General features: G+C 45.3%; 1 protein-coding gene across 41 annotated transcripts in view; it reads right to left on the reverse strand.

The window, feature by feature from the left end:
* Positions 1 to 26,247, reverse strand: part of GREB1 (growth regulating estrogen receptor binding 1) — a 160,190-nt gene that overhangs the window by 81,914 nt on the left and 52,029 nt on the right. For 15 of the 41 annotated variants that reach the window (XR_012422657.1, XR_012422658.1, XR_012422659.1 and 12 more), the window contains exons 1-2: positions 19,556 to 20,009; positions 4,042 to 4,285 (exon numbers count right to left, since the gene is read on the reverse strand). Coding sequence is in view for 36 of the 41 variants with exons in the window: in XM_074012335.1 (XP_073868436.1) it covers positions 4,042 to 4,198 (157 nt within the window). In the remaining 5 variants the exon portion in view is untranslated. Of the gene's footprint in view, positions 1 to 4,041; positions 4,569 to 16,846; positions 16,994 to 19,555; positions 20,010 to 25,304; positions 25,369 to 26,247 lie in introns of those variants that run through there. The other 26 variants (XM_074012337.1, XM_065527421.2, XM_074012341.1 and 23 more) reach the window with 12 other exon arrangements.

Raw genomic sequence — 26,247 nt, forward strand, 5'->3', positions numbered from 1 at the left:
TAAATAGCATACAGAGTTCTTCAGGGAACAGGGTCATTATGAACATCCTTAACACACTGGGCTAGGATACAGGCACTCTTCACTTTTTCTTTCTTCTTTCTTTTTTTTTTTTTTTTTTTTTTGAGACGGACTTTTGTTCTTATCGCCCATGCTGGAGTGAAATGGTGCGATCTCAGCTCACTGTAATCTCCGCCTCCTGGGTTCAAGCAATTCTCCTGCCTCAGCCTCCCAAGTAGCTGGAATTACAGGCACCTACCACTACGCCCAAAGAATTTTTGTATTTTTAGTAGCGATGGGTTTCACCATGTTGGTCAGGCTGGGCTCGAACTCCTGACCTCAGGTGATCCACCTGCCTCGGCCTCCCAAAATGCTGGGATTATAGGTGGTGGCACCTGGCCCGCTTCTTATTTCTTTGTCTTCTCCTCCAGTATTGGTTTATTTGCTGTCATGTCTCAAACCCTCACTTAACTTGGCTCTAACACCATCCATCCATCCAGAGGGCTAAGCAACCTGGGTTAATGATGAAATCATGTGTAACAGAAAGAGACTGGACTGGAAATCAGGGAACTCAGGTTTCTGTACTAGCCTGGGCCACTGCCTATGTGGACGCAGGAAAGTTACTTAACCTCTCTGTGCATCTGATCCTGCCTCTTTAAAATGAGGTGGTTAATCCAGACAAACCTTAAGGTCACCTGGAGTTGTGATGGTCTACGTGGAAAAACACGGCCCTCAGAGCTGCACGGGATGTTCCAGATGTGGTTTAAACAGTAGAGCATACTGGAAACACAGCCTCACAATGGCTACCATTTCAAACGGGCTTGTGGGACAAGAGACAGAAGAAGCTGAACGTTTCCAGCAGGTGGGAACCATGACTTTGGGAAGGTCACAGCAGGAAGTGATTCAATAATTCCTGATGTCTCAGTCTTCCTGGGCTTAGAGGACACAGAGGTGGTAGGAAGGCTGTGTGGAGATTACCCAGAGGTGGGGTGGGGAAGGAGATACACTCTTGAGCCTGCTTCGGATGCTTTCTTCCTGGCATTAAAAATAGCAGGCGTGGTTTTAGCAGAAGGTGTAAAGAGTCATGCCCAGACCCCAGGCTCCAGCAATGCAGAACAGGTCTCCGTGTTGGGGACACAGAAGACTCTGTCTGCAAAATCGACTCTGGTCTCTAAGCCAGCACCATAGAGGCTCAGAGGGGATGCCACACACCAGCTATCAGTGAAATAAGGGAGACACAATCCCAGGAAAACTAAAACCAGCAGCCCCCAAGGCCCGCACCGTTGCAGCAAAGGGCACACCCGGGAATGCCTGCACGTGATTCTGCTAAGCTGCTAAGAACAGGAATTCAGACTCTCAGAAGGCATGAAAGAAGAGGGTCGTAAGCCTCAAAAGGTCAAAGAAAGAGCTCAAAATCCAGTCAGTAAGAAAGCAGGATTAAAGGTCAAAGGTCTACGTCAGATATTGCAGGGGCTGTGATGGGAAGATCCACTAGCAACAAGCTCGAGGGGACATTCCTGCCCGGGAGCAGACGAAACCAGACGTGTTTACCCAGGTCTCCTGGCAGGACGAGAGCTCTAAAATGGCATTAGACAAAACCAACTGGATTGGGAGCTTAGAATCCTAATAACAAAACACAGGAACCCAGGGGCCCTGGAGCACCACTTCCCTCCATTCCGTACAAGGCTACTGCTTTCAGTGTTGACATGCAATTGTGTTTTCTTTCCATGAGCAAAAACGCTATGGCATTCTAAGTGGGTGGCACTACAGGATTTTACCTATGTCCTGTTTAATGAATAAATACCTATCCCAAAATGCTGGACAGTGTCTGTTTTGTTGATCTCTCTCCTTTAAAAAAAAGTCAAGAATGTATAAAGGGTTTTTCCCCTATAGGAGGTGGTAGGTTAAGAGCCCAAATTCAAAGAGCAAAGTAATAAGACTCCTGCTAAATCCCCCTCACAAATACATAAAATGTTAACAGATCAAGGGGTGTTCAGCATACCAGCACCCCGGTCATAAAAACCATCTTTAATGTCATTGCCTGAGGAAGGCCAGCAATGAGATAAGAAACCCTGACAAACAGACACAAGGAGATGTGGCCTGGATAAGCCTGTCTGCGCCAGGTTTGACTATGCAGGAAGCAGGGGCTCTAGCTGAGTGCTGGGTTTAGGGTGACATTTAGCAAAGCAAAAGGAATCTGTCCCTTCCCACCAGCCCCCTCAGCCCCCTTGTTTTCCCGCACTAGAAAACCAAACTCTCGGAGGACTTCTCTCTTCTGTGTGTTGGACAAATGGGAAAATCACAGGGCTTGGTCCAGTTTTCACAGCAACGTGGAGCTGGACAAGCCGACTGACAGCTGGCAGGGAACCTTCAACCACAGCACCGGAGGAATGAAGGCTTAAGCCTCAGTGCTGTCCCTGCACAGTGCCACATGTCCAACAGCAGATAAGGGCACCCTGAGCTGTCGGAATGTCAGACACAGCCTCCCAGTTAAAGGTGGGCAGAAAGCAACTATCAAGATCTTTCAACAGGAGGGAAAGCTGATTTGGAATCCTCAAAGGGCTTTCTATTCCTCTCTCCCACTGTGGGCAGCCCTGAGTCTACTCAACCCCTTGTCTGTCCCCTTTTTAGCTCAGAGCTTGGCCAAAGCTGCGTGTGCAACTGCTGCTCAGTCACTCAAAGCTTCCAGCAAGCCACCTTTCCATCCTCCCAAATCACAGAATTCAATTACTTCGGCTTGTGAGGTGAAAGCACTTTGTGGATTTTAAGGTATCATTCAAATAAACATTACCATCAGTATCACTATTACTAACACATCATTAGCCACAAAGCTCTTCAATACTATAGAGGTAGAGGATGACTAGGTAATTCATATTCCACCAAAGTCTTTCAACTGGCCAAAAACAGTCCATAAAATACTCTCCAGCCATTCCTCAGCTCCCCATAAAATCAGTCACGTCTCCCATGCCAGAAAGCATCGGTGCTTTTGATGTGAATGCCAGAGAATTCTTGGTTTTCCTAATGCATGGTTTTGACCACAGTCTAGTTTCTCTCAGACCCAGATCCAGTTCTTCCAGGGGTTTAGAGGGGCCATTTGCAAGGTGAATTTAGTAACGGACGTTTTAAACAATGACACAAAAATGCCTCCCTGCTAGAATAAGGAACTATCAGATCTCACACAAGCTCAGTGTGGGGCCCCTTGAAGACAAGACCTCCACACCTCGTTTTTCTCTAGGTGCAATTCTCTCCAACCCAACCATCCCCTTCCACATACACACGTACGCACAGCAAGACCACCCCAGCACAAGACCTGGCTCACTGAGTGCTTTCTTCTTTAATTCTAGTTAATTAATTTTTGTTTTAAAGCATAGCCCCCTTTTCACTTCAATAGCTAAGAGAAGTCTGCGGGTAACTTCAAAGACATCAACTTACAAAAAGAACTTCCATAACAGAGCGATCTCATACTATGGATCGCTGAGGGGTTACTTCTGACACGAAAACACATGGCTTATAAAACAATCATTTCGTTCTCTGCATAATTAAATAAACTCTAAAAAGTCATCCCCATGCCTGAAGAGAATTTAGTTCTTTATTCCTGGCATATATTAAATTTATAAGGGTTTGCTTTTGGTTTTTAAAAGTTTCTAAGAGTTCTCGTACCTACTATTACTTTGCAAAGATAATAGCCACAAATCACAGGACAAAGAGAAGGAATATATTGCTGAAGGTCAAAATTTCTTGCTTTTCCAAGTGAAAATGTCAAACCTTCTAATAAGAGCGTAAGTAACAACCGATTGAGAACAAGTTGTCCTCTTCCTTTCTCCTACTGATTCAATGAAAATTTTATTTCTTGCAACTTTATGGCTGAAACTTATTTACATTTTAGCCAAAGTAAGAACTTGTACACAATTTTCTTTTTCTAATAATTCTTTTCTGCTAGATTCAACGTCTTCTACATAAAGAAAACAGTTTCAAGTTCTGGTGCTAACACTAACTGTGCACAATAAAAGAAATACACAAATAAAAGCAATGTGCATCTCCTACCTTCTAGAGCGGCAAGCTGCTGCTCAGCTTCCAGGTACAGCTGGGAAAAGATGGGCCTGGGCACCAGGTTGTTGGACCGCAGGGATGCCTCGATGGAATTGTGCAAGACCTCTTCAAAGCGTGTCGTCTTCAGCTGTCCAGCGTAAGAATTTCCCATCTTCAAGAGAATGGAGTCTTCTGTTTAAAATGGCATCTCAGATTCGGTGCAAAAGTCTGACTCCACGCAAGGTAGAAGGTGAAACAACTGCAAGGAGGAAGGGCCATGTAGCCTCCGCTCAGCAGAGACCGAGAGAGGGTGGCTGTCCTCAGCTGCAGCTACTGCCGGGCAATTACAGGAAGTTATATAAGTAACAGCTTTCTCTAATTTAGCACTCAGCAGAGCCTGACACCTCTTAGAATATTTCACTAGAGGTGCCTCTTTGCCATCCCCAGATTTCACAGGACTCCCACTTTTCCCAGAGATGTGGTCCTGCCCCTGAGAGTTCCCAGATGAATGATGTTTCATTTTCCATGACCTGCAGACGAATGGGCCCTCCGACACTCTTGTAAGTGACGGCAACTGAGCAATCCACCACAACCATTCCCAGATTTGAGGATTAGAGGAGCCGGCCTCCCCCCACCTTCCCGAAAGATAGGCTAGCAGGTCTCCCATCATTGTCTTTGCTGGTAAAAGGCTGATTATTCTCATTCCTTTAAAATGTTTTTTAATCTACTAAATGTTTCCATTATTCAAGTAATACAGAATTAAATCTGGAAAACCTGGAAATCACAGAGGAGTGGGAAAACGAGGAAAATCACTGACATTTCTATCCCCCAAGAGATTTATTTTCTATCCCCCCAAAAATCACAGAGAATCACTGTGATTTTTTTTCTGCAGCAGCTTGAGATATAATTCACATACCTTACCACTTGAAGTAGACAACTCAATGGTTTTTCGTATATTCACAGTGTTTTGCAACTATCATAAGATCAATTTTAGAACGCTTTCATCACCCCAAAAGGAAACCCCAGACCCATCATTCTGAAACCCTCCAACCTCTCCAGCTGGAGGCAATGATTAATTTATTTTCTGTCTCTATAGATTTGCTCATTCTGGACACTTTGTATAAATGCAATCATTCAGTACGAGGTCTTTTGTGACTGGCTTCTATCTAACGTTAGCACAACGTCTCCAAGATTCATCTGTTTAGCATGAATCAATACTTCATTCCCACTCATGTATTTTGATGTATTGTTTTAGACTTAAATCTTTGCACAACTTGCAGGTGGGAAGGGACGGGAGATTGTATTCACATAATTATAATCATACTATAATACACATTTTTATTGGTTTTTTCTTTTCCTTGATATAAGCATTTTGCTCAACCCTCTTGCAAATGGTTTTAGAATAATTTTAATGGTTGCTTCCCTTGAGTGAAAATGCTGATATTTGTTCCGACATTTCTCCCTGATTATACATATGGTTAAATTTCTATTTTCAGTCCTTCCCAAGAACAGGCATTTAAATGTGTATATGTCCTTAACGTTTTCCATTTACTTTCTATTTCATTATATTTAGCTATTTGTTATATTTCCGTTCTACTTCCTTTTGGTTTAACTTGTACTTTTTTCAAACTTTTCAAAATAGTTACTTTATTGTCATCTTTGTTTTTCATCTTCATTAACAACGAAGACATTTAAGGCTACATGTTATCCTCTGGGCACCTCCTTTGCTATGGTACAAGGTTTAGTGTGAAGTGTTCTCCTTTTCTTTTCTTTCTAAACAGTTTATCATTTCCCTCTGATTCCCTCTTTGATCCATTAATTATACAGGAGTGTGTGTTTAATTTTTAAACAGTCAAGATGGCGACGGGGGGGTGAGTTCAGCTTCATATTATTTACTTCCAGTGTTTAATAGATTATAATCAAGACTGTGGTCTTGGCCGGGCGTGGTGGCTCACGCCTGTAATCCCAGCACTTTGGGAGGCCGAGGTGGGAGGATCACAAGGTCAGGAGATCGAGACCATGGTGAAACCCCGTCTCTACTAAAAATAGAAAAAATTAGCCGGGCGCAGGGGCGGGCGCCTGTAGTCCCAGCTACTCGGGAGGCTGAGGCAGGAGAATGGCGTGAACCCGGGAGGCGGAGCTTGCAGTGAGCCGAGATTGCGCCACTGCACTCCAGCCTGGGCGACAGAGCGAGACTCCGTCTCAAAAAAAAAAAAAAAAAAAAAAAGACTGTGGTCTTTAGAAACTCTACTTTTGAAACTTATTAAGGGTTTCTTGTTGCCATATACCTGCTGGAGTTTTCCAGATATGAGAAAAGACATTCGTAAACTCGACAAGGGATGAAAGGAAATGGATCAGATTATTCAAACTGTTCTATATTCTTGTATGTCTCCTGTCTACTATCCTGTTCATCTTTAAAGTAGCATTTGACTTACAAAATGGCACCAGATGCCTGCACTGAAATGACCACAGAATGGCAGTTTCCTGCCTTCATCTACAATGACTGCACACACGCCCGTGTTGTGACTGGCTTCACCAGCCAGCAGAGATCTCCCATTCACTCTCACTCAAGCCATGTGTAATAAATTCCCCTCGTCCTTGTTCTGTTGGTGGCAGAGTAGCTTCAAGATGTCATCCTTGGTGCCCTGAAAGAGCTCTGCTTTCCCTCCGGAAGGTATAATAACTGGTATAGTCACGTTGATTTCCTGCCCCTATTGTAAGGAAGATTCAGCCTTTCCTCTTCCAACTAAAAGTAAATGGAAGGCATTAACCACTTCCTGCTTGTGGCAATAAGTTCTGACCGCAGGGCCCCTTGGTCAGCCTCTGCTTATAGCCTGGGGAAATGAGCTGTGGGAGGATTGCTTCAGGAATTAGCCCCAACAAAAAGAAAGTGCTCCTGAAAGAGAGAGGTCAGCAGCCGGAGTAACCTAACAAGAGAGCGGAAGAGGCTGCAGGGTCCTCTCGTCTGCCTTTTTTCTTGATCTGTTGCAGACTTTAATATGTGACTGAGGGGTTGCCAGCCACATTTGGGGACACCTGCATTATTCTCAACTCAGGGTGGTATGTTTAAAGCTGCCGCCAGCTAATAACATCCCAAATGCCCTCTATTTCCATAGCATCTTTGTCTACAGAGCTTAAGGCACACAGGAAGAAGTTTTAAGTCGGACTCATTTTATATGCAGCCCCTGCAGAACCGTGTCCCCTGACGGAACGAACACATCGGGGCATCCAGACCCTCCCTGCCCAAGGTCCTGTTCAGCTGACCTCACAGCTGACTGGCACCCAGGAGACCCCAGCAGCGGAGGGACATGTAGGCCTGATGTAGACGGGGCAATAAAAACAAAGAAGGCAAAGTAATATCCATTGTCCAGGCACTGTGTGCGAGACACTGGGCACGCTCCCTACTTCACACACATGGTAGCCCACGGAAGAGGTATGATGAAGCCCATTTTATAAATGATACATTTGAATCTAGAGATACATAGCCTGCAGAAACGCTTGCTGAAAAAAAAAGAAAGAAAAGAAATAGAATGGGGAAGAGAAAGATGGAGAAAGAGAGAAGCAAAAAACAACATGGCATAGAAAAGTAGGGTTTTTGTTTGTTTGTTTTTTGAGACAGGATCTCACTTTGTTGCCCAGGCTGGAGTGAGTGCAGTGGCATGATCTCGGTTCTGCAACCTCTTATCCTCCCACCTCAGCCTCCCCAAGTGGCTGGCACTACAGGAATATGCCACCACGCCCAGCTAATCTTCGCATTCTTTGTAGAGACGGGGTTTTGCCATGTTGCCCAGGCTGGTCTCGAACTCCTGGGCTCAAGAGAGCTCCCAAAGTACTGGGACCACAGGCATGAGACACCACGCCCGCCCAGTAAAGTTTTCACACTCACAAAATTAAAACTTTATTTTATAGCCCTAAACAAACATCAAAGTTTTAATGTCTGTAAATAAATAGTGAAAGGAAAAATGAGTACCACTCCCTATCTAATGATGCATTTGACATCAGAACAGTAAGTACATACCACTAAAGAAGAATGAGGAGGCATTGCAACAGTATTAAAATTTGTGGTTCTTTTTGTTATTCCATTGTGGCCACAACCAAACAGTGTGGGGACTCTCTAGATACCATGGCAGGGCCCTATCTTACAGACAGGCCCTGACTGCAAAGCCACACCTGCCGGGTGGGGAAGGTTCGGGCCAGACCAGGCCTGTCATGGAGGCACATCCGGAGCTCTTTGACCCACTGGAATCTTGCATTTGACCAGTGGAGAACTAAAGACCCAGAAAGAGAAGAGCCTAGTTCAGGGTCAAACACTAAAGCTTCAATCCTCCCAAACGCCACATGGAGACAACACCTACAAAAGGCTTCCTTGGGATGGTCCTTCTTTCCCTGGCCCGGCCCTGACCACTGGCTCTCTGTCCATGGTCTCTTTGCTAGACCCCTGCTGCAGTTATTGAAGTCTGCAAACTGCCTGTGGGATTTCTTCCATGCCCTAACACATCACATCCACCGCCTGCATTCCAAGGCCTGGACCAGTTTCTCTTAAGGCTGGTGTGTGATGCCCTTCAACTACAGAATCTGAAGCAGTGCCCATCAGGGCAGTGATGATGGCCAAACCACAGCCTTCACCTTAATGCAGAAAAGCCTGGCTGTACTGGTCTGTAAAGAGCAGGTGCAACCCGGCGCAAAGTGATTTAATCACCAGGCCTTGGTGTTCTCATCTGTAAAATGGGCACTTAGAAAAATTGATTGTTCGTTATGGAGAGTAAGAGAGACACAGTATATTCAGTGCATGATCATTAATTTCTAGTTAAATCTGGGCATTCACAGGAAAAGAACTTCAGATTATAAATGACAAGTGACCAAAAAAAAGCACTATTGTCCATAAGTACTACAACTTAAAAGTGGAGAGAAATCAGTGAGAACTTGTGTTGTCAATGGGGCTGGTACCGGAAGCAGGCCAGGAGGGTTGAATAGGATATTTTTGGAAAAAAACTAAGAACAGCATTTGCGGAAAGGACAGGAGAGTGCAAAGGCATGAAAACTCCAAGGGAACAGACATACTCTAGAAAAAGAAAGAAGTTCATTTGCCTAAGAGTAAATGGTTTACAAGATGACATAGTGATAGAATAACAAAAACAAACCCAAGGGTGAAAATCAGACATTGTATAGGTGACAGTCACTCCCTGGAGCCGCAGAGCTAGAGACTGATGATAGTAAAGAAAATGCCTGTCAATCAGACAGAAATGATTGGGATAAAACTGGAGGGAAGACATGCAGGCAGGAGGCCGGGCGGATACTCTTTCAATAGGACCTTTGATAAGAGTGAGGCACAAAAAGTTGCTTGGAAATTCTGTACATGGAGATGCAACTGGTTGCCTGGTGGGCTTCATGGGAGGTGATCAGATGTGGGTGTGTTTCACCAAATCAACCTCAAATACAGCTCTATGTCAGTTCGAATCCCAGCACCAGGACCTAACTTCCACTGGCCCTTCTGATCCCAGAAGCACCCACGGGCTTGACCAGATGAAGCCAACTGACCCAGGTCAGTTTGAAGTGGCAACGGTGAGCTATCTCAACATGCTCTAGATGGCTGGGACATTGACCTGAGCTATTCTTCTCCCATGGTACTGGTAAGTCCGTGTCCTTTAGAGGACTCGGGTAGAATGAGAATTTTTAGGTTGAGTTGAAGTTCAACTAGAATAAGTGCAGGGCAGAAGCTTCAAGGAAGATAAGCAACTATTAAAGGCAGGGACAAAGAAAGGAGAGGAGGCTTCTGGTGAAATGGGACAGATGGAGAACATGCATTGTCTCTAGTCCCTTCAAAACCTCACTAAAAGGACAATGAAGGAATGTGCAGGTATAAGCACCCGAAGACAAAGAGACAGGAGAGAAAATCACAGCAGACAAGATATGCCAACAATAGTTAGCATATTCAAAGCAGAGGAGAAGTAGGGCTAGACTTGGAAAGAGTCAGAACTAAAGCCCAGTCCTGAATTTGGTGAGGCATCCTGAGAAGCAAACCAATTCAAATGTACAGAACCCAGAGAAGGCTTAGGAATTCCAGGCAACAAGGTGAAAAGTAGGGCTGAAGAATGGGAGGACTCTCTCTCCCTTCCCGAGCTGCCCCTTCCCCTTCTCTGCAGAAGTCTGGGAGTTTACTCAGGACAAATTAAACCAAAGAGAATCTGACTCTTGGACATAGCTGGCCACAGGTATGAGATGCAGGGGTGAAAACAGGGAAATTGACTCAAATGATGCAATGTCCCTTCTCTCATTTCTTTTCTCCCATTGGCTCCCCTAAAGTACAGTCATGCTTAAGGACGGACAGATATTGAAAATTGGGGGTACTCAGTATAACAGATCCATATCTAATCACCTTCTGTGAGGTCCAGCAGTCAACCAGCAGCTTTCTTTTATTATTTTATTATTTATTTATTTATTTATTTATTTATTTATTTATTTATTTATTTTTGAGACAGTTTCTCTCTTGTTTCCCAGGCTGGAGTGCAATAGCACGATCTCAGCTCACTGCAACCTTCGCCTCCCAGGTTCAAGCGATTCTCCTGCCTCAGTCTCAGAGTAGCTGGGATTATAGGCGCCCGCCACCTCGCCTGGCTAATTTTTGTACTTTTAGCAGAGACGGGGTTGCATCATGTTGGCCAGGCTGGTCTCGAATCTCCTGACTCAGGTGATCCACCTGCCTCAGCCTCCCAAAGTGCTGGGATTACAGGCGTGAGCCACCACACCCAGCCAATCAGCAACTTTCTATGCTGACTTAAAAATAAGCAGACATCCGAAGATCATCAGCATCACAAGGCTTTTGAGAAAATCCTTAAACATAAAATGTAAGACACTAAAAGAAACAAAGAGACAAAAGAGAGCAAACAAAAACCACAAAGGAAACACATCTGCCACAGTTCATATCTTCAGAGGGAGAATGTATCCACAAAACAAGAACCGTAAACGTGGAGAAAACGAGACAGAATTCTTAAAAACTGTTTAAACAATAACAGAAATGTAAACTTTAGTAGAAGGGCTACAAGGCAAAGTTGAAGATCAAGATACAAAGAATGGAAAAGAGAAGAAAATTGAAATGATTTTGTTATTGCATAACAGGACAACTACAGTATGAAGCCAAAGTTTTTTCAGTAGTTTTCAATGTCATTTTCCTACCATATTATTTCCAAAATGAGAGAAAAATAGCTCCTCTTGGCCATGCTGAAGGCTACTCTGAAACATTTCATTAATGTGGCTCCTATTTACACATTTAACCATTCTCTTTTTTTCGTCTTAAAGTGGGACAACTGAGACATTACCTAGGAAAGGACTAATCAGACAGCAAATACCCACAAAGAGAAAAGGTTTTAATGTTTCCTTTTAATATCTTTATTCTATTAGAAAATAAGCTCTTTGGGGGTTCGTGGGGGAAAAAAAGGCAACTGGAAGATCAATCCATGAAGCCCAGGAGTTCTAGAAGAATAAAAAAAGAAAAAGGAGAAAATGATATTCCCGAAGAATATTTTTCAGAGCTGAAAACCACAGATTTCCAGATTTAAAGGACCCATCAAGAGCCCGGCACAACAAATGAAAAGGATACACATGGAGGCACATCCATGAAATTTCAGAACCCTGGAGATAAAGAGGTGAAGAAACAACAGGTCACATTCAAGGGCTTAAAATAATCAGGAAGACTTTGGGTTTCTCAAAAGCAATACTGGACACTAGGAAATAACGAAATAATGCCCGGAAAATTTTGAGGGAGAATTATTTCCTACCTAGAATACTCAACCAAAATAATAATCAAAGCGAGAGTAGAGTGAACCCATTTTCTGAAATGCAAAATCTCAAAACATTTTCTGAAAATCTCAAAACAAAACATTTTCTCAAAATCTCAAAACAAAACATTTTCTGAAATGCAAAATCTCAGGGTTGTCGATTTAAAAATGGTTGTCTCTAGGAAGCAGGAATTGGGGTAGAAATAGGTTTTTCATTTTCATTTTTCATTTTAAAGCTTATAATTTAACTTTTTAGACTGTGTGCATATTTATATTTTTTGAAAAAAGGATGGTTACATTTTAAAAATAAATGAAAGGCCGGCAAGAAGGGAATGACAGGCATTATAAGGAAGCTCAGTAGAAGAACAGCTGAAGCTCATGGTAGACTGCAGACCGACAGCAAAGGAAGGACACCTGTAAAGAATTATCTAATTTCATCCTGCCAACAACCCTGTCTTCTAGATACTTCTCTCCCTACTTTTATCCCATATGAAGAAACTAAGAAAGTAAGGTTTGGAAAGGTTGGACCTGTCTGAAGACACACAGCTAGTGCCTGGTCTGGAATTAAAAGCCCATCTCCAAAGAATCTCTTCCAGGAAAAGTAGTGTTAAGAAATTTAAACTGGCACAGCCGAACATGGTGGCTCACACCTGTAATCCCAGCCCTTTGGGAGGCCGAGGCAGGCAGATCACTTGAGGTCAGGAGTTCGACATCGCCCTGGCCAACATGGTGAAATCCCATCTGTACTAAAAATACAAAACATAGCTGGGCGTGGTGGCACACCTGTAATCTCAGCTATTCGGGAGGCTGAGGCAGGAGAATCACTTGAGCCCAGGAGGTGGAGACTGCAGTGAGCTGAGATTGCAAAATTGCATTCCAGTCTGGGCAACAGGGTGAGATGCCATCTCAAAAAAAAAAAAAAAGTTTAAACTAGCAGAATGTAAAATTCTCAGACATCCTCATTTTCAGAGTTATAAATCTGTATTATCATTACTTTCTGGTGCCTTTTCTAGTAGTGACAAGACATTTCCTGATTTTACCGAAAGTTAAGGCATTCCTCTGAAGTTCTAAAGGACAGCACTAGAGCCTCGGCCTAAAGAGACTAAGCCCGCATTCACACACAAAGTGACACGCGCTCCTGAGCATGGCAGGGTTTTCATCATGCTGGGAGCCAAGAAAGTCCTGCAATTCTTTCGAGAGCAGGTTCTACCTATTCTCCCAGAACCACGTGAGAAAGCTGGTAAGGTCCCTATTACAGAGCTTGTATGTTACAACATGTATCCCAAGTGAGCACATACAAAATATCAAAACTTCAGTTTATAGCTAATTTATCTATTCAACTATGTGTGTATATATTTTACAACGCAAATAATATTTTCATGCATACATAAACCACATATAAGCATATAAAAACAAGTGGTCCATGTTCTTATAAATCAGTAAGGACATATGTTATATACATATATATGTGTGTATTTATTTACTGAAAGAGAGTATGAATGGAAGAATAAGAAAACCAGTATTTCTTTCCTATATACTATGTGCCAGGAAATTTTCTTCCAACAGCTCAATGACAAAAGTATTATTGTCTTGGTTTTGCAGATGAAGGGAGGGGGCATGGGATATAAAAGCATTCTTTGTCTTCACATCTTTGTTCTTTTCTTTTTTCTTTTTCTTTCTTTCTTTTTTTTTTTTTTTTTTTTTGACATGGGATCTCGCTCTGTCACCCAGGCCGGAGCGCAGTGACGCGATCTTGGCTCACCACAACCTCCACCTCCCAGGTTCAAGCGATTCTCCTGCCTCAGCCTCCCGAGTAGCTGGGACTACAGGCATGCGCCACCATGCCCGTCTAATTTTGTATTTTCAGTAGAGACGGGGTTTCTCCATGTTGGTCAGGCTGGTCTTGAACTCCCGACCTCAGGTGATCCACCCGCCTCAGCCTCCAAAAGTGCTGGGATTACAGGTGTGAGCCACTGCGCCTGGCCATCTTTGTTATTTTCTTTAGCAACACAAACCCCAAACATTTTAAACAATCAATAGCTGCTGTCAGGACTACTTTGTGCAGAGATTTTTCTTGCTTTCCATTTGTAACTTTACTTCATCACAGTCCTAAAACTCAGGTAACGTGGTTCTCATTTTACACATTAGGAAATTGAGGCCGGGTGACTTGTCCAAGGTCACACATTTGGAACAATTTTAGAATGTCCAATGATGGCCCTTAGTATGCTTTACTGAAAGCAAAGATTCATTGGAAAGATTAATCCCTTTTCTTTCAGAAAAGGATGCATTTTTTTAAGTTCCTTTTTAAAAATGGTGTTCACTTGTCCAGCCATGCTCAAAACTTTGGGTTAGGAAAAGGATTGCCTTGGGTTCTCTCATCATGGTGCTTTGCCAAAAGGGGAGCTGCCATAGAAAGCTGCTGATTGGCCAGGTGTGGTGGCTCATGCCTGTAATCCCAGCACATTGGGAGGCTGAAGCAGGTGGATCACCTTAGTCAGGAGATTCGAGACCAGCCTGGCCAACATGATGCAACCCTATCTCTGCTAAAAGTACAAAACTTAGCCAGGCGAGGTGGCGGGCGCCTGTAATCCCAGCTACTCAGAGGCTGAGGCAGGAGAATCGTTTGAACCTGGGAGGCGAAGGTTGCAGTGAGCTGAGATCGTGCCATTGCCCTCCAGCCTGGGGCACATTTTGTAGCCTCATCTAAAAAGAAACATTTCTAGCCAGACAAAGAAACCCGAGAGCAGGCCGGGCACGGTGGCTCCCACCTGTAATCCCAGCACTTTGGGAGGCCGAGGCGAGTGGATCACCTGAGGTCAGAAGTTCGAAACCAGCCTGGCCAACATGGTGAAACCCTGTCTCTACTAAAACTACAAGTTAGCCGGGCGTGGTAGCAGGCGCCTGTAATCCTCACTACTCGGGAGGCTGAGGCACAAGAATCGCTTGACCCCAGGAGGCGGAGGTTGCAGTGAGCTAAGAATGCGCCACTGCACTCCAGCCTGGGCGACAGAGTGAGACTTTGTCTCAATTAAAAAACAAACAAACAAAAAACCAAGAGCATTCTAAGAATGTGGCCTGCAGACCCGTCCCCTGCGTGGAGGTGAGCAGGCAGACAGGCGCGGGACAGACGGGCGGCCAGTGTTCGCTCCTCCACCTGCACCCTCAGCCCCATGGGCCCTTCCCTGGGGATGAGAGCAGCAGCCTTCTGATTCCAGCCCATTCCAAGGAAAACATTCTTGCCCTGGCCCCTCCTTAAGTGACCCCTCCCCTCCTCTTCCCTCCTTAGAATAGAACATCCAAAGGTTTGCCTACAGGTGAAAAATGGATTTCTTTTAAAAGGCTCGGCCGGGCGCGGTGGCTCACGCCTGTAATCCCAGCACTTTGGGAGGCCGAGGCAGGCAGATCACGAGGTCAAGAGATCAAGACCATCCTGGCTAGCACAGTGAAACCCCGACTCTACTAAAAATACCAAAAATTAGCCGGGCATGGTGGTGGGCACCTGTAGTCCCAGCTACTTGGGAGACTGAGGCAAGAGAATGGCGTGAACCCGGGAGGCAGAGCTTACAGTGAGCGGAGATCACGCCACCGCACTCCAGCCTGGGCAACTTGAGCAAGACTCCATCTCAAAATAAATAAAAATAAATAAATAAATAAATAAATAAATAAATAAATAAATAGCTCTCAGACTAGAAGGGTTAAGCATCCAACTAAAATCGGGGTCCGAATGATTTCCCTACTCCTCTCTGAGGTCCCTTCACTCCACCTTTTACCAATCATGCAATGAGGCACCTCTGTCTAAATGAAGCCTCCATCTGTCAACAACAGCGCTGAGTCCCAAAATGGGCTGGGACTCACTTCCTTAGATAATACTTGGCTCTAGGTGCTCCTGGGTGCTGCACACTAGTCATTTTGCTGAGAAAAATAAAGCCACAGCTTCCCTGTACTGCCCACTCCTCAGACCCAACTCCTCCCCACTCTCCAGTCCATTCACAGACAGGCATCAGTACCCATTTCTTCACACCACCCAGCAGCACACATCAGGGGTTCAAACCCCCTGCACACATATATGGCCACCGAGGCCCACAAGGTGCTGAGAACACAGTGCTCTTGGGTTCCCAGTCGCAACATCCAGTTAGATCAAAACCAGCAGGAATCACAGAGAGGGCCTTACAGGTCCCTTCAAGTTAGGAAATAATAAACTTCTCATTATCATTGGACTTCACCAACATCAAAAATTATTCTCAAACTTAGGCTTTGCAAACTGTTCATAATCTGTCTGCTATAGTGGTAAAAGCATGCACTTTTCAATAAGACCACTGGGGCCTGATTCATGGTTATGCTGCTTTCAAGCTGTGTGACCATGGGCAAGTTACCTAACCTCTCTGAACCTCCATTTCCTCTTTTATAAAATGGAGATACTAAGAACCACCTTACACAGCTGTAGTGAGGACTAAAATTAACATGTAGGGGAGTTGGCATAAACTAGATGTTAATAAGTTCCAGTTTCCTCTCTAAAATTGGAATTAACTGCCCATAATTCTAATTTCTAGATGTTAACCAGAGACTTAATTTTAAGTCTTAATCTTAATTTTATTCACTCTCACAGAGCAGTTTCTCCAATGGAATTAATTAAACTTCTGGCTTCCTTAGGAGTACACCTATTGAAACGTGCCTCTCTGACTAGATATTATATCATTTAGTCGCTTATCCCCCCTTCTGCTAGCTTCCCAACTAAACTTGAAGGGCTTTGACAGCAGAGACCATTCCAGTCACCTCTTTACTTCCCATGGTGCCCGGGACACTGCAGGTCCCTAGAAAACAACCCCTAAAAAGGAGAGTAGAAGAGGAAAAGGAAGACCACATGCTTAAGGTTACAGAGAGAAAGAAACAGACTGAGGTCCTCTCTGAAACCATTTGGATTAGCCTTTAAAGCCCCAGGTGTACCAAATAAACACATCTGAGGCTTTAATTTAGGCCCCTGGGATGCCACCGCTGTTAGAATTCCAGAAAACTAATTAACTAATTCCCACTGCCCCAGGTGTTACCTGAACTCACTTTGTTGTTTTCTGCTCCAAACAAAGGCAGAGGGGCCAGAGGAGAGCCCTTCCTATGGGCATCAAAGTACAAGATGTGCGCTTTGATTCCTTCTTCACGAACACACTGCTACTCGGCCGCGCCCCGTGTCTGTTCTCTCTTCAGTTTACACTTAAGCCAAAATCAACTGCTCCCTCTTCTGCCCTCCCCCTGCCCCAGCACTTTGCTCATACTGCACCTTCACTGGGCTCTGGGTTTGTTCTCCCTGAGGCCACAGGGAGTGTATCAGTGTCTACACCTCCCCCAGGGACTGAGTTGCTAAATGCAGCAAGGAAGCTCACCCAATACCCCTCTTCCCCTTGTTCCCCTCAGAGCCCAGAACAGTTTCTTACAGGAGAGTGGATCTGAAAGGGAATGGCGTTGACTCTGCCGATGATCCCACGCTGCAGATCCTGCTCGATCACCACCCAGGCCCACCCCAGGCTCCAAGAGCAGATGCAGCTGGGGGCCTTCAGGGTCTCAGGGCTCAAGTACAGATAGCCAGGTCTGTCCCAAGCCACACATGGACAGCTTCTGGCCTGTTCTATGCCTGCCCTGTGAGAAGCAAAGAACCTTCCTCTTCCAGAATCATGATTTTGCCTCAAACAAAGGTAAATGCTTACATAATCTAAATTGGATCCTTGGCAGAAATATTTCATTACCACTTAGAGCGAAGGGTGAAACTGAACTAGATACAGTTCCTGCCCTGAAGAACCTCACAGAAACACAGGAAGTGCAGGTCAGCAGTGTAATGCAAAATAGAAGAGATGCAGGCAAGAAGGCCTGGAGGGAAACAGAGAAGGGAATGGAAAATTCTATCAGGTCAGTCTTGGTGGGCCTCATGGAAGGCTCAGTCGTCAAAGTTGAGTACAGGTTTGCTGTCTGAAAAGAAGGGGCGAAGGTACACAAGGCATCGGCTAGACCTAAGGGTGAGACACCTATTGTGTGCCTGGGCAACACAGGTCCTTCCAGCACGAGGTGTATGCAGGGACAGGGGGTAGGAGGGCAATGAGGGGCCCGTTCAGCCTAAGCCCTGCTAAGGGTTTGAAATTAACCATGTCAAGTCACCAAAGGAGTTAAGCAGGGCTGATGAGGCTGTGTTTGAGAGATTCCTACAGCTTCCTAAGGAAGGCGTCTAGGAGGATACTGCAATAGACCAAGACTCAAAGAGAACTAAAGACTGCAGCTGTGCAGGGTGAGCAGCACGAGGAGCCTAGCTGACTTCGGGCTTTAGAAAGAGTCGGAGGCAGTGGTGGTGTCACTGTCATGGAGAAGAGTAGGCATGGGGGTCTGAAGAGAGAGCTGCAAGGTCAGGATGCCAAGTGTTCCGATCCCCATGGCCTGCCCTCGCTTGCCGTCCGCTCATTCACAGATGCCCACAGAGCCCGCCTGTGCACAAAGCCTCAAGCGGTGTGATTCCCTCTCCTCCAGAAGGATCCATGGCAGAGAAGGAAGGGTCATGGTCTGCAGTCAAGTCTACAAGAGCGAAACCCCAACCCTGGCTTCCTGCCCCGCCTCCCTTTCCCTTCCCTTTCTGCCTCGCTGCCTCCATTCTGAATCACATCCAAAATACACTATGTACCCTCCAACCTGGGGTTCCATCTCCTTCTGGGAGATGGCCTTCTCCTAGAAGCCCTGCCAACCTGGCCCTTTAGGGCCACTACCCTGGCCAGCCACAGGGACATGACCCCACCCAAATCTTACCAGAACACCCCAAATTCCAGAAACCACTGACCCAGGCTCCCTCCTCTTCCAACTTCCCTACAACCACATTCCAACTGGAAGAATTCCCCAGCCAATGCACAAGCATGGTGACTGACTTCTGCTGTGTCCAAAGTTTGAGAAAACAAGACTAGAAAAAAGCAACACTCAGGACTGCGCCCTCAGCCTGTCTCATTTTCAACAGCCAAGGAAGGATGGGGATGGGGTGAATGGGGTGCTCCAGTAATGTGGTAATGGTCAGCCCCCAATATATGACACGGCAATAAACGCATTGAGACCGCAGGATGGTCTCCTATAAAGTCTTTGCCGGTCCTCCTAGCAGGAAACAAGGCTACATTCTCATGTAGATTTCTCCGATTTTCCCTAGAGGAACTCATAAACTCCACAGGTGTTATTGAAGGGAGAAAAGCTGGGCTGAGAGGCGACTGGTGTCTAACCTGTTCGTCTCTCCAACTCAGACTGCCTGACCCACAGCCACAGCTCGGCCCTGAGCTGCTCTGACATCTGTGCACAGAATGTCAGAGAGTGTTTCTTTGGAGAACATCTTTAAGTGCTCTCAAATGGAACTACAAAGCCATCAGCTATGTCCCCTCCAATTGCAGTAAGAACTGAATGGAAGAGAAGGACCTTCAGAATAAAGCCAGGGAAGCAGAAACCACTGAAAACCTTCTCTCTAGAACCAACCAGGCAGGGCCCAAGAAGTGTTTTGAATCTCATTCATAAGAACACAAACTAATTATCTGCAACCCCTTTGGATATCATTTCAAACAGTAAAAATAAGGACACCCATTCATTCAGTGGACTTGCCTCAGTTTACTGCTCCCCTGCACCTTATTAGAGGCCAATGCTTTGCCATTATTCTGCTGAACACAGGCCAGAGCTGTCTTCGTAACAAGTCAACACAAACCTCTCCAACCCCCAAAAGCAGGTGCTTGCTTGCGAAGTCAAATAAACCGTACCTTACAAAAAGCTGGTCATTTCAGGCACTCCACAGACCAACCAGCCAAGAGCAGGCTAAGCCCAGCAGAGGTGGGAAGTGTGCAGGGGCTCCTGCCTCCCGGCCTGTGCCTTTGATCTGCGCCTGGGGATGGAGGAGGATACGTGGGGCGTGTAATGCCCAGCTGTGCAGAGCCAGGCTCGGGTCTGCCTGACACCACGACTCCCTGGCCCCTGCTCGGCAGGGAGAGGCAGCCAAGCCAGCCAGGGAAAAGGTTTCAGAGCTGGTATCTGCTCCCAGAGCTACAACAACAACCAAAAAAAAAAAAAAATCAGCAGTAGCCCTTCCAACTGGAGCTTCATCTGCCCAGTGCCTGCCGGGTCAGATGGCAAATGCCACCGTTTCGTGTCTTCTTAGCCCTGAAGTGTTTTGCTGGGTCACAGTGCTCTCCACACAGGTACATACCAATCTGTCTCACCACCAGCAGTTAAACTGATTCTTTTTAAACTACATGGAAGTTTGTGTACTTGGAGTGGAGCCACAGTACGCTGTGCGGAGAACAAAGGGTCAGGAGAAGAACACAGGCTTTGCGGTGGAAGACAGTCAGCTGGCAGCCTGGCTTGCCTCCGAAGGATTACAGGTAGCACGGACCTAAGGCACATAAGCAAGCACGTGTCCCTTCAAATACCTCTGCTGTGAATACCATGGAATACCCCAGCAACAAAAACTCCCTGGAGAGTCCCAGGATGCACATTCTTACACTTCTCTCATTCAAACCATTTCTACCACTATAGAAATCTTCAAGAAAACAGTAGCTATTGGCTGGGCACAATGGTTCATACCTGTAATCCCAGCACTGTGGGAGGCCGAGGTGGGAGGACTGCTTGAGCCCAGGAGTGGGAAACCAGCCTGGGCAACATAATGAGACCACATCTCTACAAAAAATAACAATTAACTGGGTGTGGTGGTGCACACCTGAAGTACTGGCTACTTAGGAGGTTGAGGTGGGAGGATCGTTTGAGCCCAGGAGGCAGAGGCTGCAGTGAGCTGTGATCACACCACTGCACTCCAGCAAGGATGACAAAGTGAGACCCTTTGAGAAGAGGAGAGGAGGGGAGGGGAGGGGAGGAAGGGAGGAAGGGAGGGGAAAAAAAAGAGAGGAAGGGGAAAAGGGAGGGATGGAGGGAGGAAGGGTGAGGAGGGAGGGAGGAAGGAAGGAAACAAGGAAGGAAGGAAGGAAGGAAAAGTGAGAGAGACGGAGGGAGAAAGGGAAGGAGGGGGGAGGGAGGGAGGGAGGAAGGAAGGAAAGAAGGAAGGAAGGAAGGAAGGAAGGAAGGAAGGAAGGAAGGCAGGCAGGCAGGCAGGCAGGCAGGCAGGCAGGCAGGCAACACCAGCTCCTCTCCAGAGCTCTCTTTAACATCCCTGTTGCAATTGACTCTTACAAATCCAGGACTCCTGATCAAATCCTAATTCAAAAAGGAAAGAAAATAAATCATGAGATCCCACTCCAATTATGCAAATACCTTTAACTTTGCTTTTTCTCTTCTTGCTAGGATCACTAACTTCCTGCAGAAGTGACTTGAATGTGACCCAGGGGGTTCAAGATCATTTATCTTTTGTAACAAAGGCTAAAGAGGCGGATTACTCCTCTTGGTGCCCCAGTCAGCGAGGAGATTTCCCAGCTGTTCCTGGGCTCACTCCCCAAAAGCACCAGGCACTAACGGGTAGAACCTGTGTGGTGGGCTTGTTCGTTCCCAGGCTGGGCAATGCCTCCCGAAAAAGGGCGGTGGAGACCCCACCCATCCCCGCACCTGCATCACCAGGCAGGGGCAGCACCTGCTGGAGGTTCTGCCCGAGCGAGTATCTGCAGCTCTGAAGTATCCCCAGTGCCGGGGCTTTACTCGTCGGGGAGGCACACTGTACATGGTCTGTACGTAGAGTGCCCCATGCCTTCTGCTGCTCGGGGCACCATGTGTGACAGTGGGAAACTGGAAACTAACAAAATACCCAACAAGAAATGCATGCTTAACACAGCCTGCAATAAATGCATAAAAGCTATGTGCATGAAGAGTTTGTCAATGATGCAGACGTACTTAGGATATAACATTCAGCAAGATACATGTACTGTATAGAAAGATAGGTAGATCCTATGGATAATTTTAAATTCTTATATATGATATCATATATATTAAAATACATACAATATGTTAAAATCGTGTATATTATTTATCTTTTTAGAGAAGGGGAGAAAGAGTTTAAGCAGTAGAGTGTTTAAGATGATGGGCTCTGGACCCAGGTTTGGGTTTGAATCTTCACTTATTGGACATTAGACCTTGAGCAAGTTACTTAACCTTTATGTGCCTCAGTTTCCCTAACCAGAAAAATGGGAGAAAAGTACTTGCTTCTTAGAGTTGTGTGGATTTATTAATTACTATGTATAGGGTGCTTGGAATGGTACCTGGCACATATATAATATTAAACATGCCAGGATAATAGTCACAATTCTTATCAATACTAAGCTTGCAACCTGTGAATAAATAAATTAAATGTGTAAAAGGGACTGAAAGAAAATGTCGGCTGGGCGCAGTGGCTCACGACTGTTATCCCAGGACTTTGGGAAGCCAAGGCAGGCAAATCACCTGTGGTCGGGAGTTCAATCCCAGCCTGGCCAACATGGTGAAACCCCATGGCTACTAAAAAATGCAAAACTTAGCCAGGAGTGGTGGCAGGTGCCTGTAATCTCAGTTACTCTGGAGGCTGAGACAGGAGAATTTCTTGAACCCAGGAGGAGGAGATTGCAGTGAGCCACAATCCCACCATTGCACTCCAGCCTGGGCGACAAGAGTGAAACTCCTTCTCAAAGAAAAATCAAAGAAAAGAAAATATCTATGGTGCTTGCCTCTAAGTGAAAGAATTCAAGGTTTTTAAAAACATGCTTCTTTCAACTGTGCTGTAAACTGCTAACTTTTAAACTTGATGTAACTTACTATTATGAGGAGAAAATTAGCAAAGTTTGCTTTCATTAGGTCTGAACTGCAATGACTTTGAACCAACTATGCTTTCCCATTACTGTCAAAAATAGGCTTTTGATGTGAAAATGGCAATGAAGTATCTAAACAGGCCAGAGCTCACCTCCAGTGTTAACTCCATCTGCTGTGCGGCTCTCTTCTCAGTTTAAATCTGCAATTCTTTGCTTAATGCCAATACATCTTCTTGCCATAAATCTCTTTGTTCTATTCTATACATAATGCTCTTCTACCCCTGGCCAAATCCTCTCCACATTAAACATGACAATCATAGCCACAGTTAGGCATTTTTTGGGCATTTTTCTCTTTTTGGCCACAAAGGTTATAAGTGATTACTTTCAAAAAGCAGAAAAATCTCTACCTATCCAACAAAATGCTCTAGAAACCATATAACCACCATTAATAAATAAATATGGCTTGGCTTTTACTAAATGTTTCCCTGAGAGGTTTCCAGATCACTAGAGAACACAAAGCTTTACTGGGACAAACCATGTGGGGTTGGCGCTGCTGGTGCTGCCTGGCTGCTGACTGCCTGGGGCACAAGCAGCACCTCCTCATCCTGCTACATCCTGTCATGCCTCCACTCTTTGCACATGCTGTGTTCCTCCTGCCTTGAAAGTCCTTACTCCTCATTCATGACACGAACTCCTACTCATCCCTCAAGACCCAGTTCAAGCATCTCTTCTATTGTGTGGTGGTCCTGGCCTCCCGAAACTGAACTGGCTATTCTCTTTGTGTCCCCACCACTCCTGTGTAGGCTCCAGGCTTGTGGTGGCCTCCCAGGACCATGATTATCTGTGTGCTTCCCTCTCTCCCCTGCTGCCTGGGATCCCCAGGAGAGCAGAGAACATGGAGATGTACGCTCTTGGCCAATCACAGTGCCTAGGAAACATAAGGTATCTGATAAGAGTCTATTTACAAGGTAGTGTTTGCATTTTACAGGGAAAAAAAGGAAAAAAAAAGAATTCAGGGCAGCAAGAAGAAAGAAGATGAACACTTCCGACATCCGTATCCAGGCAAAATGTAGACAGACCAGAGATTTAGTGGGCACAGTCAGGAAGTGGGGAAGAGAAAACAAATCATGTAAGTGGGGCGAATGCAACTTTTCCTATACTCGTGAAAACACAAGGACCCCAAGCCTTCCCATCTAGTTAGAGATTTTCCTCAGCCTCTCCCCTTGAATCACCGAATCCTAGACTATCAGACCTAGAAGTAACCAAAGAACTGAACGTATTTCAATCAACAAATACCTTATTTCTCTATTATTGATTATTATTGTTTAGTTGTCATCCTGTGTGCTAGGCACTGGAAACTCTTAAAGGAAAAGTCCTTTCCTTGTAAAAATACCGTTTAATGGAAACAGAAATTTAGATTATGGTATGAGAACTAACTTGTAATTCAACATGGTACCTGACCCTTCCTGAGATGACCTTCAAAAGATACTGAATTAAAAATAAATAAATAAATAAATAAGTGGGGTGAGGTATTTTAAGCCACAGTGACAAAAAAAAAAAAAATTGGAAAGGAGGCCATTAGCTAACGAGAGGTTCAGGTTTCATAAACTTCCAAAAGTCAGACTAGAGAGGGAACGTGGAGCTGACACAGGAGAAGGGTCAGGGGAACCACCTGGCCCTGAGGAAATCCAGAGACTCAGATATACCAGACAACTGTTGGGAGGAGTGTGCGGCAGCACTGGGACCAGGGGTCTTCTGTGAAATCCTGTCTACAGAGCACGTAGCCCCTCCACCTCCCACCCCAGGGCCAGATGCCGATCTCCCAGGAGCCAGGTGTTCAGCCCAGGCAAAAAGTACCGAAAGCTCTTCTGATAGAAATTGAATCAGCCAACAAGAACTAGAGCCACTAACACACCGTCTGGCATTCAGAGGCCTCCAGAATGCCAGCTGATTCTGTCCTGAGCACCCCAAAAGCAACACCTGCCAGGCACCAGCGCCACCTGTGGACACAACACTCGCAGTCAACCTTCTCCGCCCTATTCTTAAACACACAGGAAAATCCAAGGGTCACATGGCACTTAAGGAAGGAAACACGAAAACAACATCCAGGAGAAGAAACAGAAGACACCAAAGCGATCAGAGAAAAACCAGGGATATGTGAAGAAGAAACACACACCCCCCTCTAATTACTATCCTCAAGAAGATTGAAGGCCACACTCTATTTCCCAACCAACCCAATCACGGAGCGACTCAAAAATCACACAAGAGGAACCATCACGGGTGAGCCTCCTGATCTGGCTTTACTGTTGAGGGACCCCTGGGTAAACTGAAGAGCTTTGCAGAAAGGCTGAGGGTATGAAAGCTGCATGCTCCCCACTTAAGCACCCAGGGTCAGCAAGAGTTGCAGTGATGTTCCCATACACAGTCAGTTCAGCTGCAACACTTGCTTTGAAACTGCAGATTTGTACAGACAGATTGATATATTACAGAACAATTTGAATACCTTATGAGTTTTGTGTGTGCCTGGTGACTTCCTCCGCAAGAAACACAAAAATAAGTTCAGAAAAATGGTGCCCAACTGAACCGAGCTGCTTGAGAATATACAAAAGGCACACACACACCAGCCTCAAGCACCTACCAGCTACCTCCAGTCACCACACGTGTTAAAAGCCATGTCCTTCCACACACGGTGTCAGAACTTTCCATAGGACTCCAGGTCTCTGTCCTTCCTCCATTTGGCAGGCCCTCAGGAGCTTCAACCTTTCCACTGAAAAAACTTCATTTCATTTACCTTTGGACTTCGAGGTAAAATCCCATCTCTACTGAAGTATTTATGGATCTCTTAACCATTTAGCATGTGTAAAACGGTGCTGCCCTTTTTATTAGGTTTTTATCTTTTTAAAAAATGTGGCATTGATGAAGTTTTTGAAAGCTGTTCCCCTAAGCCTGTATTCATCATAAATCCTGTGGTTTTTATTGCCCAATCTTGCATGGTGCAATAATTTTTAGGAACACATGTATCATGTTATAGTAGAATTGATTATGTGTTTACATTTCTGCCTGCAAGCTACAAATTTTCAGGAGTTCCCCTAGAGGAGAACATGGCGGGAGAGCATGGTGTGCAGATTCTGGTTTAGAAAATATGGTCCACACAACTAAATTTCACACCAGTCACCCCTAGTTCATTATCTCTGGCTGCCCCAAAACGTTCACCACCTGCTTGGTTTTCTCCCTGCACTAAGCTAGAATCTCTTCCTGGGATAGGACCAATTGTTGGGTTTCGTTGGTAGAAAAGACATCTGTGTGTCATCCATTTTTTCCCTCCATCAAATACAAAATTAAATTCAAGCATAAATAATGAAACTGTTGTTCCCGGCTTCTGTTGACAGAGTCTCAGGGATGCTGTGGAGCTGAGTGTGCCTGGGTCCAGTCCCCGCCCCCTCACCCTCCGGAGCTGTGTGACCTTGGACAGTCTCCCTCACTCCCTGAGCTCCAGTTTCCTCAGCCATAAACAGAGATAACAGTGCTGACTTCAAAGCTGGCTTTGTGAGATTAAATGAGATAATGTAGTAGAGTATTCAGTACAGTGGCTGGCACTTCAGTGTTTTCCCATTTATCTTTTTGTTTTTCAAGATGAGTGATCTCTTTGCTGATCATAAACATATTCCTCCATCTGTCTTGTGTCGTTTGCCTACATTGAAATCCCATCCCAGTCCCCGTCTCTATTTGAATGT

Source organism: Macaca fascicularis, chromosome 13 (genome assembly GCF_037993035.2).
Source record: "Macaca fascicularis isolate 582-1 chromosome 13, T2T-MFA8v1.1".
In the NCBI taxonomy this organism is placed as follows: domain Eukaryota; kingdom Metazoa; phylum Chordata; class Mammalia; order Primates; family Cercopithecidae; genus Macaca; species Macaca fascicularis.